The 21,437-nt window shown below is 29.9% G+C and overlaps 2 protein-coding genes across 2 annotated transcripts; one reads left to right on the plus strand and one right to left on the minus strand.

The window, feature by feature from the left end:
* The first annotated feature begins 860 nt into the window (after nt 1-860).
* On the plus strand, nt 861-21,277 carry LOC134685318 (1,4-alpha-glucan-branching enzyme-like). The gene is made up of 15 exons (XM_063544979.1): nt 861-1,076; nt 1,896-2,065; nt 2,775-2,890; nt 3,338-3,460; nt 4,267-4,411; nt 4,975-5,065; nt 5,796-6,005; nt 6,224-6,339; nt 7,018-7,145; nt 7,917-8,015; nt 8,614-8,896; nt 9,572-9,756; nt 12,281-12,414; nt 17,795-17,912; nt 18,622-21,277. Exons 1-15 carry the CDS (start codon nt 979-981, stop codon nt 18,667-18,669), a joined length of 2,064 nt encoding a protein of 687 aa, XP_063401049.1. The 5' UTR covers nt 861-978; the 3' UTR covers nt 18,670-21,277.
* On the minus strand, nt 13,579-15,194 carry LOC134683699 (E3 SUMO-protein ligase ZBED1-like). Its single transcript, XM_063543013.1, has 2 exons — nt 14,713-15,194; nt 13,579-14,218 (listed from the first exon to the last, which is right to left on the minus strand). The coding sequence occupies exons 1-2, from the start codon at nt 14,845-14,847 to the stop codon at nt 13,799-13,801; spliced, it is 555 nt and encodes a 184-aa protein (XP_063399083.1). The 5' UTR covers nt 14,848-15,194; the 3' UTR covers nt 13,579-13,798.
* Nucleotides 21,278-21,437: the final 160 nt, after the last annotated feature.

Below are 21,437 nucleotides of genomic sequence, written 5' to 3' on the forward strand. Positions count from 1 at the left end.
CGCGTTACGTCTATAAAAGACTCATCAGTGACGCTCGAATAAATATATAATATTATTTTTTACGTTGGTACCAGTAGATAATTTAACAATCGATAATGGACTATGTATATACGCTTTTGATATATTGTGCTCGTGTTTATCTTGAAAACTACAATAGTTTAAAATAAAACAAATAGTACATTGTGTCTGAATATATATTCTTTAGTAAAGGTTCAATTTGGGCAATAATATTGTGGCTTTTATGAGTTTGTTGTTTTATTGCCTATTATCTTAATTATCTTAATAACTTATATAGCGACTTGGATACATGCATGTCAGTATCTGTTTCTCATGATAATGATTATCAAATTTCAGTTTTGGTAAACAAAATCCCCCCCCCCCCCCCCCCCCCACAAAAAAAAATAATTAATAAATAAATACAAAAGTAAAAATCAGTACAATTATAAGTATTGAATATTTTGATATTTATCCTCAGAAGTCCATTACTAGCTTTGACTTCTTTTATTATACTATCATTAGCCTCTCACAGGCTACATATCTGGGACTTAAAAATAAAATCTTGAAACAAAAACTATAGTTAATGATTAGTCCAGGGTATGATGTAAACGAAGGATAGAGGTAACTATCTTGACAGAGCAACTTAAATTACTGTAGACTAGAAGAAAAATTATTGGTGGTTTAATCAGAGATCAGAGATATAATATGTCTCTGGTTAAATGTTATAAAATTTGTATTGTTGAAATTATTTCGTTATTTATTTATTTTGAGATTATCCCCAATCCTATCCATTTCCTCTGTTGTTTTAGACATTAGTTTCTAAATCTTCACAGTCATATGAACGCTTTGATTGAAATTGGCTTACATTAAACGCTAAATTAACAAGGACCACATCATGATCGACCTTGACAAAATGCAGTGGTAACAGCAGACGTAAACTAGTCTTTGAGGGTCAAAAAAGTTCAGGGACACTAACACACGATGGACGGTTCTCTGTCTAAAGTCGATGTACCAGAAATCCAACATCTCTTAGATTTAGATCCATATCTCAGATTGCACGAAGGAGAAATAAGAAGAAGGTAAGTTATGCATGTTTTCAACTTCTACGCAGACAAAAAACGTTAATAAATTCCATGATGCAGATATACTGAAGGCGTTAGATTTTTTTGGCATGTCAGCAATCTTACGTTTGTCAGTTTCCTAATTCACGCATTTTTCATTGTTTCCCAAGTTGTCATCCTCCCTTCTCTCTATTCTATTGCAAAAATTGCCGGCATTACCTCAATACCTGATAAAAGTACACTTGTCATGTGTAAATCGGTGACCAGTTCAAGGTTTTGAAAAAAAACCTGACTGAATTTCTTTAATTTATCAAATTTTAATTTATGTGATATTTTTTTCACCTGTGTTTTAGAAAAGATTTTTATGGATCGTTGGTAACTTTTACATAAATAACTCTATCATGGCTATTTTGTCAATTTGTGGGTATAACCACATATAACTAAAACAGTTAATGCTTTCTTTTACTTTATCATCATTTTATTAGTCGCTTGTTTAACTTGAATGAAAATTATAGAAATAATGATTTTTATATACAACATGTAGCTGTCATTCATTAACTGATTTTCTCCAAGATGTGACAAAAAAAGGGAAAAAAACAACAGATACTTAAATGCTTAACAGGGAAATGAGCAATGACTAGACTATAATGTATATAAATAGATTCAACATGTTCATTTTGGTAAATACTTCCTGAAACAAATGACCATTACAAGAAATATTTTTAAATTGGCTGACAGGCTAGGGTCGTGTGACATTGCAGTTTACAGATATATAAAAATTCTCTGGTGAAACAAGTTTTTGTATGTAATTTATTTTTTATGAAATTATTTTAATAGATATGGATGTTTCCAAGATGTAATTAGACATATTGATAGTACAGAAGGTGGCATAGAGAAGTTTAGTCGAGGATATGAATCTTTTGGTCTACACAGAACACCAGACAATGGGATTTGTATGAAGGAATGGGCACCGGGAGCAGAAGGATTGTATCTTAGGGGAGAATTCAGTATGACATTTTTTGTTTTATCTTTTTAAAGGATTTTGATATTATTATAATGATGTTAGACATATTCATGTATTTATAATCATGTGTACATCCTGAACATCTAAAGTAATAATGGCTCTCAACACAAGAAACAAAAGTTTGTTAATTTGTAGAATTTCTAAAAATTATGTATAAATTTTTATATTCCCCTTAAATCATGTAAATCAATGAAAATGGACAGTTTGAAAAAATATAAAAAAAACCAACAATTTTCAATTTAGAGGATGATTGACTTCATCTTGATCTGCTGTATTGCAATCCCCTGTCCAGGGAACAATTTCTTTAAAACTACATAACTTCATGTTAAGTCAGCAGCTTCTGAGTGATTGCATGTTTTGGGGTTTTAAGGCAACCTTTGACTGCTTTCTTATACATTAAATGATTTAATTTTTAAAAATGTTTCATGAAAACAAATGTTTTTGTTACCCTCTTAACAGGAACTACTGAATGGAATGTCAGACTTCATATTTGAACAGCAGGGTGGTAGTTGTAAAAGTGTGATAACTTTTTCTCAAATATTCAATAGTAAGAGATGACATTTTCTCAGATGATACAAAAGCTGTACTGTAAACATGGTTATGGTTTTCCCTAAATCAGCATTTATACTTCATGTGTTTCTCATGTTTTTTTACATACATGTATGTCATTACATTGAATTATTATATTTCAGACAACTGGAACCAAACACAGTATCCATTTACCAGACTAGAATTTGGCAAATGGGAAATAAAAATTCCTCCAAATCAAGATGGTTCTTGTCCTATCCCTCACAACAGTAAAGTAAAGGTATGTTTTCTTGTAGTCAGTTTATATCTTTGCTACTGGAATAATTATGATTTTGAATAGGAGAGGTTTTGCCAAAAAGTATCTAGGAAACTTTATTCAGATGAAATAAACAGTCTACATTTGTAGCAGAAAAGTAAAAAAAAAAAAAACAACATTCAACCAGTACAGTTATGTAAATGTACGTCATGTAACTTTTCTTATGATAAATTTTCAATAGTACATTGTATCTGAAAGTCTGATTTCAAAGGACATTTGCTCCTTACAGACTAGAGTGCATCTATGATCATGATGATAAACCATAATAGTCCATTTAGTTAAAAGTTTGTGAATAAAATTTAAGTCCTCACTGCAAAATAAACCACCACACACACACACACACTCAAACAAACGAAATGTACTTCTGGAGAGTTTAAAGTTTATAATACATGTAGTGCATTATATTTTCAGTTAGTTGTAAAAACCAAATCTGGTGAATTAGTAGACAGAATATGTCCATGGTCAAAAGTAGTAAAAAGACCAAAAGATGTGCCTATTTTTGAACAAATTAACTGGGATCCTCCCAAGGAACAGGTGAGTAAAGAATTTATTAATGTAATAACAGGAGAATGCATTTTTATATGTATGGAGCTGAAATATAAACTTGTAATTAAATATGAAAAACTCATATTCATGAGAATGTATAAAAATTGAATTGTATTACAAAGTCAAATTGTAATACAAAAATTACATTACAATAGCACTTTGTTTTAAAATGCTGTGGGAAACTAAACTAAGACATGTAAGATGGGGTCTTCAATAAAATTGAGAATGGAAATGGGGAATGTGTCAAAGAGACAACAACCCACCATAGAAAAAAACAACAGCAGAAGGTCACCAACAGGTCTGCAATGTAGTGAGAACTTATATTCAATAGAGAATCACATTGTAATAGAAAAAATACAGAACAGAAAATCACATTGTAATAGGAAAATTACTTAACAGAAAATCACATTGTAACAGAAAAATAACATGTATTAGAAATTTACATTGTAATAGAAAAATTACATTGTAATAGAAAAAATACATTGTAATAGATGCATTACATTATAATAGAAAATCACAATGTAGTTGTATAGTGTTTTACAACACATGATTAATGTCACTTGTATAGTAATATAAACATGATAAAGTTGATTAACATTTAAAAAAAATATAAGTAGTTTATTTTAGATGATTAACAAATTTTATGCTCATGATTCCATAATGGATGGATTGTTTTCAACCAGGAGGAATATTTTCTAACATTGAACCAGAAAGCTTACAACAGTATCATACAGCTGGTTATATTTATCAATCCTCAGTACAATTGTATTAATGTTTTAAAATATATTTTGTAGCTATATCAGTTTAAACATAGACGACCAGATAAACCATCATCATTACGTATATATGAATCACATGTCGGGATAAGTTCACATGAGGGAAAAGTTAATAGCTATAAAGAATTCACAAGGGATCTTCTACCTCGAATACATGATTTAGGTAAGGAATTTACTTTGTCTGCAATCAGTGATTATAATCAGTTTTCACTATAAACTTATGCAGCTAAAAGCATGAAAATTTTGTATATGAGAATTTGACTTATTATACCTATCACCATTATGAGTGAACTAGCATTTTGCATGTGGTCAATGGTATTTTAATTTTATTCCTCTGACATCATATTGATTGTATTGGTTTTTGGTCTCTGCTGAAAAAGCTGTTAAGCATTGAAATGAAAATAAGTTGGAATTTTTGCGATATTATTTTTTTCCAAAATTGGATGGAACAAGTGTTGCAAAAATAAAAATTTGCATATGAATATTGATTGCACTTATAGTATGCAGCACATCCAGAAATCAGAGTAATTAAACTCACATTTTGTCCATTGTTATTGCTCAACAATTAGCAATAATGAATGCACACAAAAATTTATGAATTTGCAAAATAAAATATGTTAGGTTATAATTTACAAAAGACATAGTTATTTAAGAAAAAAGAAATCATGCTCTCAAATGACACATTAAATAAAAATGAATAACATTTTTTTTTAATTTTCGTTTCAGGTTATAATTCAATACAGTTAATGGCCATTATGGAACATGCATATTATGCTAGTTTTGGTTATCAAGTAACAAGTTTTTTTGCTGCCTCTAGGTAATTTTGTTTAAATTATTAAAGCAGATGTAAAGTTAAATTTGGGAAAAGGTTTTTATGTCGTGGGACCAAATTACCTAATTTTTCTATTAAACCTGTTAAAGTACCAGATAGTTTCTGTCTTAAGTCATTTTCACTCAATGAAGTGGAAGTTACAGCTTCTAGACAACAGGAGCATTATGTTTTACTCTTCTCTGTCAATACATCCTAATTTTGGTTTCCGTTATCTATTCAATTCAATTGTATGAAATTTATACACAATGCTTATTACCACCAAACACAAATCAATTTCATTCTTGAGTTATGTCCCTTACAAATGGATAAATGGCTGAATTTGCCGTTTTTAAACTCGAACCTTAGCTTGCCTCTATCAAATGATATGAAATTTATACACAATGCTTATTACCACTAAACACAGATCAATTGTAAATTTTGGTGGTGTGACTTTCACCGTTCTTGAGTTATGTGCGTTTATTTTTGGAAAAAATGCTGAATTTGTGATCATGATCATATATTTACAAAATGGAACCTAGTACACATGTTCTCTATGATATTATCTTTCTTATTTTAATGCCATATTAAAGTTTTGACCCCCAATTTCATGGTCCACTACACATATGATAGTGCAAATGGGTAATATGTGTTCTATGGACAAATTCTTGTTGTACATGCTCTTGTTAAACATACAGTACGGTATGTTTAAAATTTTTTTTTTTTTTTTTTATTTTAGTCGATATGGAACCCCAGAAGAATTAAAAGAATTAATAGATACAGCCCACTCCCTAGGTATTGTAGTATTATTAGATGTTGTACACAGTCATGCCTCCAAGAATGTTGTAGATGGATTGAATGAGTTTGACGGAACCCAATCTTGCTACTTCCATGATGGTGGACGAGGCACACATGATTTATGGGATTCACGTCTTTTCAATTATACTGAGTAAGTATTGGAATTTATACTTGAAAACTGAGGTTAAATCTAATATAGTCCTTTTATATCAGATTTTTTTTATCCCAATTTAATTATTTTTTTTGTAATTGTGCATTCAGTTGATTCATTATTATTCATGTTTTCTCATTTTGACAGTTGCTCTTTAAGATAAATGCATTTTGATTGTTTCACTAATAGTTGAAATTGTAATTTTTGTATATTTTTAGGCATGAAGTTTTACGCTTTCTTTTGTCCAACTTGCGATGGTGGGTTGAAGAATACCAATTTGATGGATTTAGATTTGATGGTGTGACATCTATGTTGTATCATACTCATGGCATGGGTAAGTTATACATCTATCACATGATACATTTAAGATCATGTCACCGTCACATGATCATGTCATGTGATCTTACATAACATAATTAATTGATGTCTAACATATCTACATGTAATGGAAGTAAAAATGAGTATTCAAATAAGTAAAAAATTCAGTCAAAAATTACATCATTTAACATAAAACATAACATGCCTAAGCCAATTATACAGTATGGGTTGTTCTATATTTGCATGCATCCACTTCATTTGAGGAGTCTGGTGTATAGTTTTCTCATAGGCAATCATATCACATCTCCTGTGTTTTTATATAATGTAAATTCAGAAATTATTGCATGCATTTATTATTGCCATTTTGTCATTTTGGACTTCAATGGGATTTTGATTTTTATGATTTTGATAAAAAAAATCCTGTTTAATTCATATAAAATATTTTAAAATGTGAGTTAACATTATTGCATTTACATCTCTGTCATTTTTTCGCAATAATAAAAACCTTTAATTAATTTAAGAATTTACAGTAATCTTGAAAATAAACTTTTCTCTTTATCTTATTTATATTTTTACGCTACAGGTTCAGTTGTAAATATTAAAGTGTTTTGTTGGTATCTATTCAGTGTTATATCCTTGTATTTCTATTTATAGAACACAGGCATTGAGTTTTTAAATCTGATCCTTTTTTCAGGTCATGGTTTCAGTGGAGACTACAATGAATACTTTGGCTTGAACACAGACACAGATGCACTAGTCTACCTAATGGTGTCAAACTATATGTTACATCAGCTGTACCCTAGTATGATAACTGTAGCAGAGGTATGTATATATAAAAAAGAAGATGTGGTATGATTGCCAATGAGACAACTCTCCACAAGAGACCAAAATAGAAACCAATTTAATCCTAAACAATTGTTGATAACCTCTACTTGCAACCCCTGAATCAATTTTTTTATTTAATATAGAATTTCCCTATATTTTTCTATAAATGAACTTTATCTTATACTTAATAGAAAAATGAAATAAAAACATGGGGTCACTGTTCATTTACGCTCACAATCTACCTTCAAAAGAGCATACATTTTTGTTAATGTCCTTTTTTTCTGTTGAACTAATAGGAGAAAAAGTGGAAATATCGAGAAAAAAAAGAAAAAAAAAAGAACTAAATTACAGAAATCCCTTAAATTTTACAATTATTTAGTTTATGTACAGCTTTTTCGAAAAACAACATTAAAAAATACAGGTCACCGATGAGTTAATAAAGATATTTCAATTTGAATGACAAAAAATGGCATTTTTGCACCAAAGGGAGATAATTTGGAGCTTTTTCAATGATATCTACATTTTAAAAGTCACCTGTGGCCAACACAATTTGATTTTTTGGAATAATTTTTGTACCATAAGATAAAGTAAAAACTACTTAAGGTAATTAATATAATTTGCAATGAAAAAAAAATGTTATTAAATTTTTTCTGAAAATCTGATACCTGCAAGCCTCCTTAAAGATTAAAGTCCTCTCTTGAGTAAATATTGCATTGTATACATAATGTATTACTTCTAAAATATACCTCTAATATATTATACTATCAGGAAGTTTCTGGTATGCCAGCCTTATGTCGCCCTGTCGGAGAGGGAGGAGGAGGATTTGACTATAGATTAGCCATGGCTATTCCTGATATGTGGATAAAGGTTGGTGTTTTGATCTGTTTGTTTTTGTAATTTCTGGGATATTTTAAATTTTACATGATATGTTCGCTCAATTGGTAAACCCATTTTTATTAGGCGATTAGTTCTCCTTGTCAATTTTAGTACAAGGATTAAGGATAGTCTGATTTATAAAACAAATTTCAAATTATTATATAACTTGTAAAATCATACATGGTTCCAGAGAAGGCATTTCCAAATCTCAACTATGGGCGAGTGTCATCTATGCATTTCATCTCTCCTAATGGGCCTTCCCTGGGTACCATAGATATAGGAAGATATGGTGTGAGTGCCTGATTGAGACAACTCTCCATCCAATAGTTTATAAAAGTAAACCATTATAGGTCAATGTACAGCCTTCAACATGGAGCCTTGGCTCACACCGAACAACAAGCTATAAAAGGCCCCAAAATTACTAGTGTAAAACCATTCAAACGGGAAAACCAACAGTCTATTGTATGTTTTAATGGAAAGCTTTAAGTTGTTGTAGAATAGAATTGATAGAAAAACAACAACACAGCTATGGAATGATATTGAACAAACATACTTTTGGGTGTTTAATTCTACTTTTTACATTTTCAAGTATTTGAAAGAATTTAGTGATGATGACTGGGATCTAGAAAAACTGGTTCATACATTAATCAATAGACGATATAGTGAAAAGTGCATTGCTTATGCTGAGAGCCACGATCAAGCCTTGGTTGGTGACAAAAGCTTAGCATTCTGGTTAATGGACAAAGAAATGTACACATCTATGGCAGTATTGTCTCCCCCTAATCTGGTGATAGACAGAGGATTAGCACTACATAAAATGATACGCCTGATTACAATGGGTTTAGGTGGAGAGGGATATCTAACTTTCATGGGTAAGAATTGTTTACTCATAAATATTCTCTGACAAAAGCTGATGATATATCATATATATTAATTAATGTATTGTCTAAAGGATACCACTAATAACTGACATAGACACTCCAAACCACACACAACGGCTTTAAACAGCAGAAGTCAGTATATTGTAATTATTTACCATGTTTTAACCAGGTTGTCTTTCAGTGTTTAGATATGCTTAACATATGATTTTAACAGCCAAGAAAAAAAATATTCTGGTGGTGTTGAGGTTCATTTATTTTAAATGCGTTACTTATTTAGTGAATACAGAATAATTTTTGAATTGAAGTATTTTGCTCATATGTTAAATACTGTACGCTGTAAATGGGTAGTTCTCACTCCCTTCATGTAAAAAAATCTCAACAAGTTTCGTGCCTTTGCAGCTAAACAGTTAAAGAAATGTTTGTATTGCCCATCTATATTTATGATTATTTTAAATGTGAGTCTGGTTTTGTGTTGTTGGGTTCCTACCTCATTGCTGTATACTCCACATCCGCCTTCTTTTTAAAATCTAAATGTTTATATTCTTATTCCCATAAATCATAATTTACTTTATGAGAAAATCAATTCACATGTGCATAACACAAATAATTATATACCGTAGAAAAAACTCATTTTTCCTTTATAAACGTTTACTTTATCATTTATAGGAAATGAATTTGGACATCCAGAATGGTTGGATTTTCCCAGGATAGGAAATAATGAGAGTTACCATTACTGCAGACGACAGTATCATTTAGCAAACGATCCAAACTTGAAATATAAATACTTGAATCAATTTGACAAAGCAATGATGCACCTAGAGAAAAAGTATAATTTTCTGAGTCATGGTCAGGTAAAGATCTATTTAGTTTAATACAAATATACCTCACTATGTCTATCAGTGTGTTTGGTCTAATTTCCTTAACTATTTTTAGGATAATTATATTGAAAGAAGAAATCTTATTTTTTTTTTTTTAATTTTGTCAATTTTTATGTTAATGGATTGTTATCGATTGATTGATTGTTGATGTTTTTTCAGCACTCAGCTACTAAATTGTAATATTTCTTGTAATTCTCAAGTGCTCATGGTAATTTAAAACAACCATTTTTATAAGACCGCAAATTTTGAAAAAATTTTCGTCGTATATTGCTATCACGTTGGCGTCGTCGTCTGCGTTGTCGTCGTCGTCGTCGTCGTCGTCGTCGTCCGAATACTTTTAGTTTTCGCACTCTAACTTTAGTAAAAGTGAATAGAAATCTATGAAATTTTAACACAAGGTTTATGACCACAAAAGAAAGGTTGGTATTGATTTTGGGAGTTTTGGTCCCAACATTTTAGGAATAAGGGGCCAAAAAGGGCCCAAATAAGCATTTTCTTGGTTTTCGCGCTATAACTTTAGTTTAAGTTAATAGAAATCTATGAAATTTTGACACAAGGTTTATGACCACAAAAGAAAGGTTGGGATTGATTTTGGGAGTTTTGGTTTCAACAGTTTAGGAATTAGGGGCCAAAAAAGGGCCCAAATAAGCATTATTCTTGGTTTTCGCACAATAACTTTAGTTTAAGTTAATAGAAATCAATGAAATTTAAACACAATGTTTATGACCACAAAAGGAAGGTTGGTATTCATTTTGGGAGTTAAGGTCCCAACAGTTTAGGAATTAGGGGCCAAAAAGGGACCCAAATAAGCATTTTTCTTGGTTTTCGCACCATAACTTTAGTATAAGTAAATAGAAATCTATGAAATTTAAACACAAGGTTTATGACCATAAAAGTATGATTATGGTATTGATTTTGGGAGTTTTGGTCCTAACAATTTAGGAAAAAGGGGCCCAAAGGGTCCAAAATTAAACTTTGTTTGATTTCATCAAGAATTGAATAATTGGGGTTCTTTGATATGCGGAATCTAACTGTGTATGTAGATTCTTAATTTTTGGTCCCATTTTCAAATTGGTCTACATTAAGGTCCAAAGGGTCCAAAATTAAACTTAGTTTGATTTTGTCAAAAAATTAATCGGTTGGGTTCTTTGATATGATGAATCTAAAAATGTATTTAGATTCTTGATTATTGGCCCAGTTTTCAAGTTGGTCCAAATCGGGGTCCAAAATTAAACTTTGTTTGATTTCATTAAAAATTGAATAAATGGGGTTCTTTGATATGCCAAATCTAACTGTGTATGTAGATTCTTCATTTTTGGTCCTGTTTTCAAATTGGTCTACATTAAAGTCCAAAGGGTCCAAAATTAAACTTAGTTTGATTTTAACAAAAATTGAAATCTTGGGGTTCTTTGATATGCTGAATCCAAACATGTACTTAGATTTTTGATTATGGGCCCAGTTTTCAAGTTGGTCCAAATCAGGATCTAAAATATTATATCAAGTATTGTGCAATAGCAAGTCTTTTCAATTGCACAGTATTGCACAATGGCAAGAAATATCTAATTGCACAATATTGTGAAATAGCAATATTTTTTTTTAATTAGAGTTATCTTTCTTTGTCCAGAATAGTAAGCAAGAAATATCTAATTGCACAATATTGTGAAATAGCAATATTTTTTTTTAATTGGAGTTATCTTTCTTTGTCCAGAATCAACTCAAATCTTTGTTATATACAATGTATATTCACTTTTTACTACCAACTGATAAATTAAAATAATCTTTACCATTCAGTGATAACAAGCAGTTTTTTTACATATTAATATCTTATGATGTATTTAAATGAGTAGTTATTGTTGCAAACTCCATTAGAAATTTAATTGAGATTAATTTGGAATAAGGGAAAGGGGGATGTGATTAAAAAAATTGGGTTCAATTTTCTCATTTGAAATGAAATTTCATAAATAAAATGAAAATTTCTTCAAACATTTTTTTGAGAGGATTAATATTCAACAGCATAGTGAATTGCTCTAAGAGAAAACAAAAATTTTAAGTTCATTAGAACACATTCATTCTGTGTCAGAAACCTATGCTGTGTCAACTATTTAATCACAATCCAAATTTAGAGCTGAATCCAGCTTGAATGTTGTGTCCATACTTGCCCCAACCGTTCAGGGTTCAACCTCTGCGGTCGTATAAAGCTACGCCCTGCGGAGCATCTGGTTTTTTATAAAAGAGAGACTGATTGAAAATTTACAACCACTATAAACTGAATCTATTTTAAAAGAGTAAAATCCTTTTTTTCCCTATTTATAATCTTTTTCAATGTTAACCATAAATTGAAGGCAGATTTCATTAAGAAACACACATTTTTTACAATATTCATGTTTTTATTCTTATAATTGATAAAATTTACATTTCCTGTTAGGGAAATTTCAGCCATAATAGTGGAATGTAACTAATGATGTACAAATGTATTTATCTTATTTTTTCTTTTCAGAATTATATTAGCAGAAAACATCAGGGTGATAAACTAGTGGTATTTGAGAGAGCTGACAAATTGGTGTTTGTATTTAACTTCCATCCAAATAACAGTTATACAGATTATAAAATAGGAGTCAACATTCCTGGAAAGTATCCTTGAATACACTAAAAACACTCAAGTAAAGCAAACAAAATTGTCATATTGATAATAATATGTAGTGGACTAATATATTGTTTAGAACTTTGGTTTGGTTTTTATAAAACTGCAAAATTTGAAAAAAATTTCGTCGTATATTGCTATCACGTTGGCGTCGTTGGTTGCGTCATCGTCGTCGTCCGAATACTTTTAATTTTGGCACTCTAACTTTAGTAAAAGTGAATAGAAATCTATGAAATTTTAACACAAGGTTTATGACCACTAAAGGAAGGTTGGGATTGATTTTGGGAGTTTCAATCCCAACATTTTAGGAATTAAGGGCCAAAGAGGGCCCAAATAAGCATTTTTTTAGTTTTCGCACAATAACTTTAGTTTAAGTAAATAGAAATCTATGAAATTTTGACACAAGGTTTATGACCACAAAAGGAAGGCTGGGATTGATTTTGGGTGTTTTGGTTCCAAGAGTTTAGGAAATTGGGGGCCAAAAAAGGGCCCAAATAAGCATTATTCTTGGTTTTTGGACCATTACTTTAGTTTAAGTAAATAGAAATCAATGAAAATTAAACACAAGGTTTATGACCACAAAAGGAAGGTTGGTATTGTTTTTGGGAGTTAAGGTCCCAACAGTTTAGGAATGAGAGGCCAAAAAGGAGCCCAAATAAGCATTTTTCTTGGTTTAGCACCATAACTTAAGTATTAGTAGATAGAAATGTATGAAATTTAAACACAAGGTTTATGACCATAAAAGGAAGGTTGGTATTGATTTTGGGAGTTTTGGTCCCAACAGTTTAGGAATAAGGGCCCAAAGGGTCCAAAATTAAACTTTGTTTGATTACATCGAAAAAATTGAACAATTGGGGTTCTTTGATATGCCAAATCTAACTGTGTATGTAGATTCTTAATTTTTGGTCCCATTTTCAAATTGGTCTACATTAAGGTCCAAAGGGTCCAAATTAAACTAAGTTTGATTTTGACAAAAATTGAATTCTTGGGGTTCTTTGATATATTGATTTTGAAAATGTACTTAGATTTTTTATTATTGGCCCAGTTTTCAATTTGGTCCAAATCGGGGTCCAAAATTAAACTTTGTTTGATTTCATCAACAATTGAAAAAATAGGGTTCTTTGATATGCCAAATCTAACTGTGTATGTAGATCAGGGATGGGGTCGATTACTTTGAAATGTAATCGATTACATTACAATTACTTTGCTTATTTTATGTAATCGATTACATTATGATTACACCCAATTTCAAATGTAATTGATTACATTAGATTACTTTTCTCCATTGTAATCATGATTACTTGTGATTACTTATGATTACATTGTATATTTTACATAACATCAACAAACTAAATCTATAGAATTTTTTTAATATCATAAATATATACAAGTTAAGTAAAGTGATACTAAGAATCCCTTCATCTGACGATTAGACCATAAATCGATAGTCAGACACACACTTTCTGCTGAGCGTAATTTTTCCTTTATATTTGATTGAATATTGCTTGCTTTCTGATGTAATAGTTTGGTAGAAAGATGTTTCCTGCTAGGAAGTTGATATTTTGGATTCAATGATTCGACAAAGGTCTTGAAATCAGGACTCTCTACAACTGAGAGTGGTGTTAAATTTCCAGCTACAAATGAAACCAAAGCATCTGTAATCTGCATTTGAGAAGCATCATTGGCAGAGTATTTTGAAACTGATGTAGATTTTGTAAAGTTGCTTATATTTGTTTGCGATATTTGTGTACCATCCTCAGATTTACTTTGAATGAAAATGTCTCTGTGCTTTCTCTGTAAAAGAAAACAAAAACATGGTTATTTATTTATTATTTATAAAAAGAATTAAACAGACAGTGACTAATTAATGATCAAGTACATTGTAGTCTTATTGTGTTTGACCTGAGGACATAATTGACATGTATACATGTTTTTACAGGTGTTAATCCCCATTTAAAATTTTATGACAATCAATAGGTGTAATAAAAATGTGTTGTGTTAATTGCATTATCAAATAATGTTATGAATTGCTAATATTAATTACATGCACAATTATATAACATATTTTAATATTGAACATTTAAAAAAAACATTTTGTGTAAACTAAAAATTGGAAGTATTTTCAAAGTTTATATAGATGTTTGAAGCAATGAAAACATAAAATATTGTAATATTTATAAAGTACAAATTGTAGACCTGATACCCTTGCTCTAAATTTTGGTCTCTCAAGAAATGATAATAATCATGATAATATTTCAACATTTCAATAATTATTTAAACTAACTTACCTTTAAATGTGTCACAAAGTTTGATGTTGTTTTGGCATTGCCAGAGATGTTTGTTGGACAATATTTGCATTTTGCCTTCACAGTCCCAGAATTTGGTGCATGATCAGGAAACACAAAGTGTTTCAAAGCAGACATTTTATATAAATTTCAACATAACATCCAATTCAAAAATTAAAGATAAAAGCTTAGTTATAGACTTATAATATAAATAAAATCTTTCAACAAAGAAAATTTAAATATCCAATAAAAAGAGTGAAAATAACTAGTGAGTAGATTTCAATGCAAGAGTTAATACTAAGAAAATTCTAGTTTAAACCAGTGTGATCACTGAAGTATAGAAAATAAACATGTTTCACTTTTTTCTAATTAAATAGTTTAAATCTTAAATCAATCTCAAATCTTAACCATAGTTATACAAAACTTTTTCAAACAGTAATAAAGATCAATGACAATTGGACAATGTAAAACATTGTAAACCTAAGTTTAATGTGCCAGCATGATTTATTTAAAAAAAAAATATGTCTCTAAAATTTGTAATCATCAAGTAATCATATAAATGTAATCTAAAAGTAATCTAAAAGTAATCATGATTACACCTGTTTTTTGCAATGTAATTGATTACATTCCGATTACTTGTAATCAGAAAATGAATGATTACTGATTACATGTGATTACATGACAAAATGTAATCGATTACAGCTGATTACGATTACTGATTACGATTACCCCATGCCTGATGTAGATTCTTAATTTTTGGTCCTGTTTTCAAATTGGTCTACATTAAAGTCCGAAGGGTCCAAAATTAAACTTAGTTTGATTTTTACAAAAATTGAATTCTTGGGGTTCTTTGATATGCTGAATCCAAACATGCACTTAGATTTTTGATTATGGGCCCAGTTTTCAAGTTGGTCCAAATCAGGATCCAAAATTATTATATTAAGTATTGTGCAATAGCAAGAAATTTTCAATTGCACAGTACTCAGCAATTACAAGAAATCTTCAATTGCACAGTATTGTGCAATAGCAAGAAATCTTCAATTGCACAGTATTGTGCAATAGCAAGTATTTTCCATTGCACAGTATTGCGCAATAGCAAGAAATATCTAATTTCACAATATTGTGCAATAGCAAGAAATCAATTGGAGTTATCTTTCTTTGTCCAGAATAGTAGTTGAATCAACTTAAATCATTGTTTTATACAATATACAATGTATATTTACTTTTAATGCCAACTGATAAATTAAAACAATCTTTACCATTTAGTGAAAACAAGCACTTTTTTTCACATTTTGATATTTTATGATGTATTTAAATGAGTAATTAGTGTTGCAAACTCAATTGGAAATTTGAATTGAGATCGGTTTTTGAATAAAGGAAAGGTGGATGTGAAAAGAAATTGAGGGGGGGGGGGGGGGGGGGGTGTCAATTTTTCTCATTTGAAATTTCATAAATAAAAAGATAGAAAATTTCTTCAAACATTTTTTGGAGAGGATTAATATTCAAATGCATAGTGAATTGCTCAAATTTTTTTAAATTCATTAGACCACATTCATTCTGTGTCAGAAACCTATGCTGTGTCAACTATTTAATCACAATCCAAATTTAGAGCTGAATCCAGCTTAAATGTTGTGTCCATACTTGCCCCAACCGTTCAGGGTTCAACCTCTGCGGTCATATAAAGCTGCGCCCTGCGGAGCATCTGGTTCACTAGTCAATTTTGGGGCCCTCAATAGCTTGCTGTTCAGTGTGAGCCAAGGCTCCGTGTTAAAGTTGACACACAGAACCCTTACAAATTTTTATTGTGGTTAAGCTCTAACCAGGCACAAACATTATGAAACAATAACATGCACATGTGTGTTGACACAATATACTTGAACTATCTTCAGTATTTCATTAAAGGAAGAAAACACATGTATAAAATATAATATGGTGAGGATTGGTAATGTGGAGAATAAACTTTGTGCTATCGTAATGGAAAGAATATATTTGTCAAGACTAAAGTTAAAATTGCATTACAGTATTTTGGTCATGTTTAACCCTTTCAACGCTATACACGGCATATGCCGCGATGACGTACGCCGTTCGCCAATGCTATTCGCGGCATATGCCGCGATGCAAAAGGATTTTTCATTAGGACTCTTAAACCATTCGGTTTTCATTCGGATTCTCTCTAATTTTCATCGTTTGAATTTAGGATATGCAAGGTCTCATTTGCGCTTGAAATCCCAGCAATTTTTATAGTAAAATCATGCAGTAGAAGGAAAATAGAAGGAAAATAAAAACAAATATTTTGACAAATGCAAATGGCGGAAATCGGAAACGAAGCTGTAAATATGGAAAAATTTCAGCATTTCTATGGCGAAACTAACAACGAGGATTAGTTAAAAGGTTTCTTGTTATTTCAATGTGTTTATTACATTTAAGTCGTGAGGGAAATATGATTTGATCGATCATTACGAGACGTAGAAAAAGGGGGGAAAACGGAGGTTGACTGAAATTTTTTAGGACGGAGCTATTTATTTGTGCCACGATTACATAAAACGTTATGTATGGTACAATACGCTACGGAATCAGGCAACTGGTGTCTTCTTTACAATATGGCAGATAAAACAACAAAATAAATGAAGACTAAAAGTAGTTTTTATTCAAAATTCAACACAAATGTAATAAATTACATCTTTTACCTGTTAATTACCTGAAAATGCAGGTAACCTGATAAAAATTTCACAAAAAAAATTGCCCAACATTACAGTTCATGCTCTCCTGAGCATTTTTCATGCAATAACTTTCTCTGTATCTCATATTATAAAAAAGATACAGCAGCCTGAAAAGGAAAATACTGTACTAATGAATGAACACAAAAAAAATGCAGCAGCAGCAGCCATTTTTCTATTTTTTTGTGTAGCGTTGAAAGGGTTAATACAAATACAGAAATTTTCACAAAAACGTGTTCCTTAAAATTGTGGCACATAGTAAATTTCAATGGTGAAATCTTCCATAAAGTTAAAATTGAACATTAACTTTGTCAGAGTTTTAAAAATAATTAATTATCAATTCTGCTTATTTCTTTAACAATGATAAGATACAAATTAGTACTAGATTCTGATGCTGAAGAGTTTGGTGGACACAAAAGATTAAATCATGATACAGATTTCTTTACAGCTAATGATCCATGGGACAATAGGAGATGTAGTTTAATGGTAATGTATTATTATTCATTCCCTAAAATATACATTTATTTATGTATAAAGAAAGAAGATGTGGTATGATTGCCAATGAAACAACTCTTCACAGAGACCAGATGACACAGAAATTGATAGCTATATGTCATTAAACTAATTTACTTTTATAGGGGTTATTTTTAAAACCATGAAATAAAAAATACCTTTGAAAATGTCCAAATATATAATGTTGTTCATATTGTAAAAACAGGAAAAAAAATGATACCCACAATTAATTTGTCACTGATATAACCATGGTAATTAAATTAAGCCTAAATTCACGCATGAATAGTTTCAAAAGATATTTTATATAGCTAGGGTCTGAAAACTAGCAAAAATTATTTTACAAAATTAAAGTTTCATACCTATGGCAGAATTTCTATCCATTGTTTATATTCCATATTTATATTGACGCCAAAAAATGCCCCTTTCTTCTAGCTGAAAGACTTGGTTGGCTTATGTATATAAAGAGCTACTTTTTTGTGCTAAGTATTTTCAAACTTTTATTTGTTATAGCACCTGTTTAGCTAAGCCCATAAAAAACAAAACACTGTTTTGATGTTTTATAACCTTCTTGTGTACATGTGCTGTTTTCATTGTTCCTTGATGACTTGAGAGTTTCCAGTTTCACAAAATGTCTTACTTTTATTTGTCATCATTATCTTAATCAATATAACTTTAATTGTAGGTATACATTCCTTGTCGAACAGCGTTTGTGTTGGCCAAAGTTGATTGAGGAAATGTTGGTGCTCAATTTGAACCTGCCATGAAATATCCAAATATCAAAGAGTTATCCTTGTTTTGCTAGTCAAAACAGCTATTCACCAAATAGGCTATATATGTTTTATGCATTATAATCATGATATATGTTATTTTTTGTATTGAGGTACACAAATAAAAAAAGAACCTGTGATTTGTCAGCATTTTGAAGTATTTATAATTCTAAGTCATATTTGTTTTATATTCAAATTGTTGCTGATCTAAGCTCATTTTTAAAGCTTGGCTGTGAAAATCATGTAATTAAATCTGAGGTTGGTCATTCAACAATGTATTGGATTTAGTTATAAACACTGTGTTGAGCTTTATGCATAATCATTATATCAAAAGTGCCATATATATTTCCATGTATATCTTTTGTGTCTTACTCGTTTATACAAAACCAATGTAGAAGACAGTATAGGTCATATGTTTTTTGGTCTTTTATATTTTAAATAAAATATTCTTACCATAATTGACCATGTTATTGCTATCAAAAATGAAAGAACAATTTTTTTATGACTTTGGTCTGAAATCCAAGGAACTAATAAATAATCGATGTTAGACAATCCTAATACTCTACTATTTAACATGGTTTGTATACCAATATAATCATGTATTTTTGTTGGGAAATTGCTTTTAAGTTTATATATTTATCCATAATAATCTTAAATGCTTTAAGTCATTTTCATTAAGAAATGTTATGTTGATCAGGGAAACATACTTTTATTTAAAAAATACATTTTAAGGATGTTTGCTTGTCATGTTTTGGGATTTTTGTCAGCTTTTCGAAATCCTCTGGTTTTATCCATTTGATTGCCTTAAAAAATTTGCCCATGGACGCCCATTTTCTTTTTATAAATCTTATACCTGTATAATTATAAGCCATTTGTAAAAGTCTTTATAAAAAAAAATGTTTTTGTTTTTTTTGTAGTATTTGAGAACTTTAACTGGTCAATGATAAAGCTATGACAAATCAAGAGGGAACATTTTCCCTCCAAAATTTCAATGGCTAATATCTCAAAAGCAAGCACAATAAACCCCAATTTTTTTTGCTTTTTTGCTGCCTCAATCCCTTATCAATATATACCAGTTTTATGGAATGTTATTTATTTTGAAACTGAGCAGCAAACATCATTAACTAGATTATAAAAACATATTTTTTTGTAAGATGGGTGTTTTCCAGAGTATGCAAGATTTATGCAGGCTGTGTTACATTGCTGTGAATGATTTAATAGAATGATTTACAGCATTGTTGGAAGTTTTTGAAACTGCACATTTATCTAGATAAAATACATTGATAAAATGTGTTTCCTTGATTGAACTTTTACATCAATTAACAATAACAGTGAGGCTTCCTAATTTTATCATCAAACTTGATTTTATACGTAATCATGTTAACAACTATTTAGATATTTTATTAATTATGAAAAATCCATGCACACATCTCATATTGATTTCAGAAACATTCACAAATAGTATAACTTTAAGGGGCATTACTCATTGATTTATTTAATACAAAACTCTATAGAATTTGTTCCACTGTTAGTGTCATTGTTCTATATTAAATTGATATCCATCTCCTGATCATTTATCTCTTAAAAATAGTATTTTTTAATACTAAAAGATAAAGATATTTTAAAAAAAATACATCTTATCTACCTCATTAAATAGCTTATTTAGATAAATCTTAATATATCTTAATTTCAAGAACAAATTGCAACTAATAAAACTCTTGAACAAGTTAGATTACAATTTGTTAAAACATTAAAAGTTTTGGTTGTAGCAATTATGTCAAAAAGTTGTGTTCACATACTTAGACATATAATCACAAATATATGAATACACTATCATTATTAACTGAATAGCATCTTTGTTACATTAGATTAAAAAGCATTGATCATAAAATGAAAAATGTAAATGATATTAGATATTTTTGGTATAAATTGTGTTTCACTCATATTGTAACATATTTGTGTTGTTATATTTCATGTAATGAAAGTATGTTGTTGTGTGTGATAGGAAGGTTTTATATGCTGTCGCTACATGTAATATGGTCTAAGTTTAATTTTGTTACCGTTTTTGAGTTAGAAATGATTTTCTTATTTTGTTAAAAAGAATTTTGTGCAATTTCCCGATTTGGTTTTTGAAAACAAGATCAATAAAAAAAAATAGAGAAAAATGAAATAACATGCTTTTTTCTGAAAATCATTTGGAATGAACTAATTTGCATGAATTGTTACAAGTTTTTAGTGCCTCACAGGATCTCTCTATTTATCTATAAAAAACAATGAAAGCTTTAACTTAAATTAGTCAAACACTTTAGATCTATAGAAATGTAATGCCTTTCACAATGTCAGTAATAGTCATTGACTGTTATTAGTTCAACATATAATACTGGAGAAATAGGCTGTGATCTTTCTGCAAAAAGTTTTCCAAATTAGTTATGCTTGTTATTCATTGTTTGAAGTGTTTTATAAAAACCTTGTTACACTGTACATGTAATTGTAGTACATGTGCTAATGCTATTATTGTGACTATTGTACTTGTTACATACTAAATATTGAATAAAATATCCTAAAAAATAATCCTTTGTTTGAATTTATAATGTCTGACATGTATCTATGCGCAGCATCTAATAAAATTTGTATATCTTTTAATGTCATATTTGGTAAGAAAAAAATTCAAGCTGGGTAATTTTTCCCCTGAAAATAGGAATCTGTATTTCTACACCGTTTACTTTCAATG

Source organism: Mytilus trossulus, chromosome 9 (genome assembly GCF_036588685.1).
Source record: "Mytilus trossulus isolate FHL-02 chromosome 9, PNRI_Mtr1.1.1.hap1, whole genome shotgun sequence".
Lineage (NCBI taxonomy): Eukaryota > Metazoa > Mollusca > Bivalvia > Mytilida > Mytilidae > Mytilus > Mytilus trossulus.

What these genes read in the sequence shown, in the direction of transcription:
- LOC134685318 (XM_063544979.1), top strand. Translation starts at nt 979, where the DNA reads ATGGACGGTTCTCTGTCTAAAGTCGATGTACCAGAAATCCAACATCTC. An exon ending in GTATCATACTCATGGCATGG is followed by an intron (nt 6,340 to 7,017) that starts GTAAGTTATACA and finishes TCCTTTTTTCAG; the next exon opens with GTCATGGTTTCAGTGGAGAC. An exon ending in GGAGTCAACATTCCTGGAAA is followed by an intron (nt 12,415 to 17,794) that starts GTATCCTTGAAT and finishes AACAATGATAAG; the next exon opens with ATACAAATTAGTACTAGATT.
- LOC134683699 (XM_063543013.1), bottom strand. Translation starts at nt 14,847, where the DNA reads ATGTCTGCTTTGAAACACTTTGTGTTTCCTGATCATGCACCAAATTCT. An exon ending in ACTTTGTGACACATTTAAAG is followed by an intron (nt 14,219 to 14,712) that starts GTAAGTTAGTTT and finishes TTTCTTTTACAG; the next exon opens with AGAAAGCACAGAGACATTTT.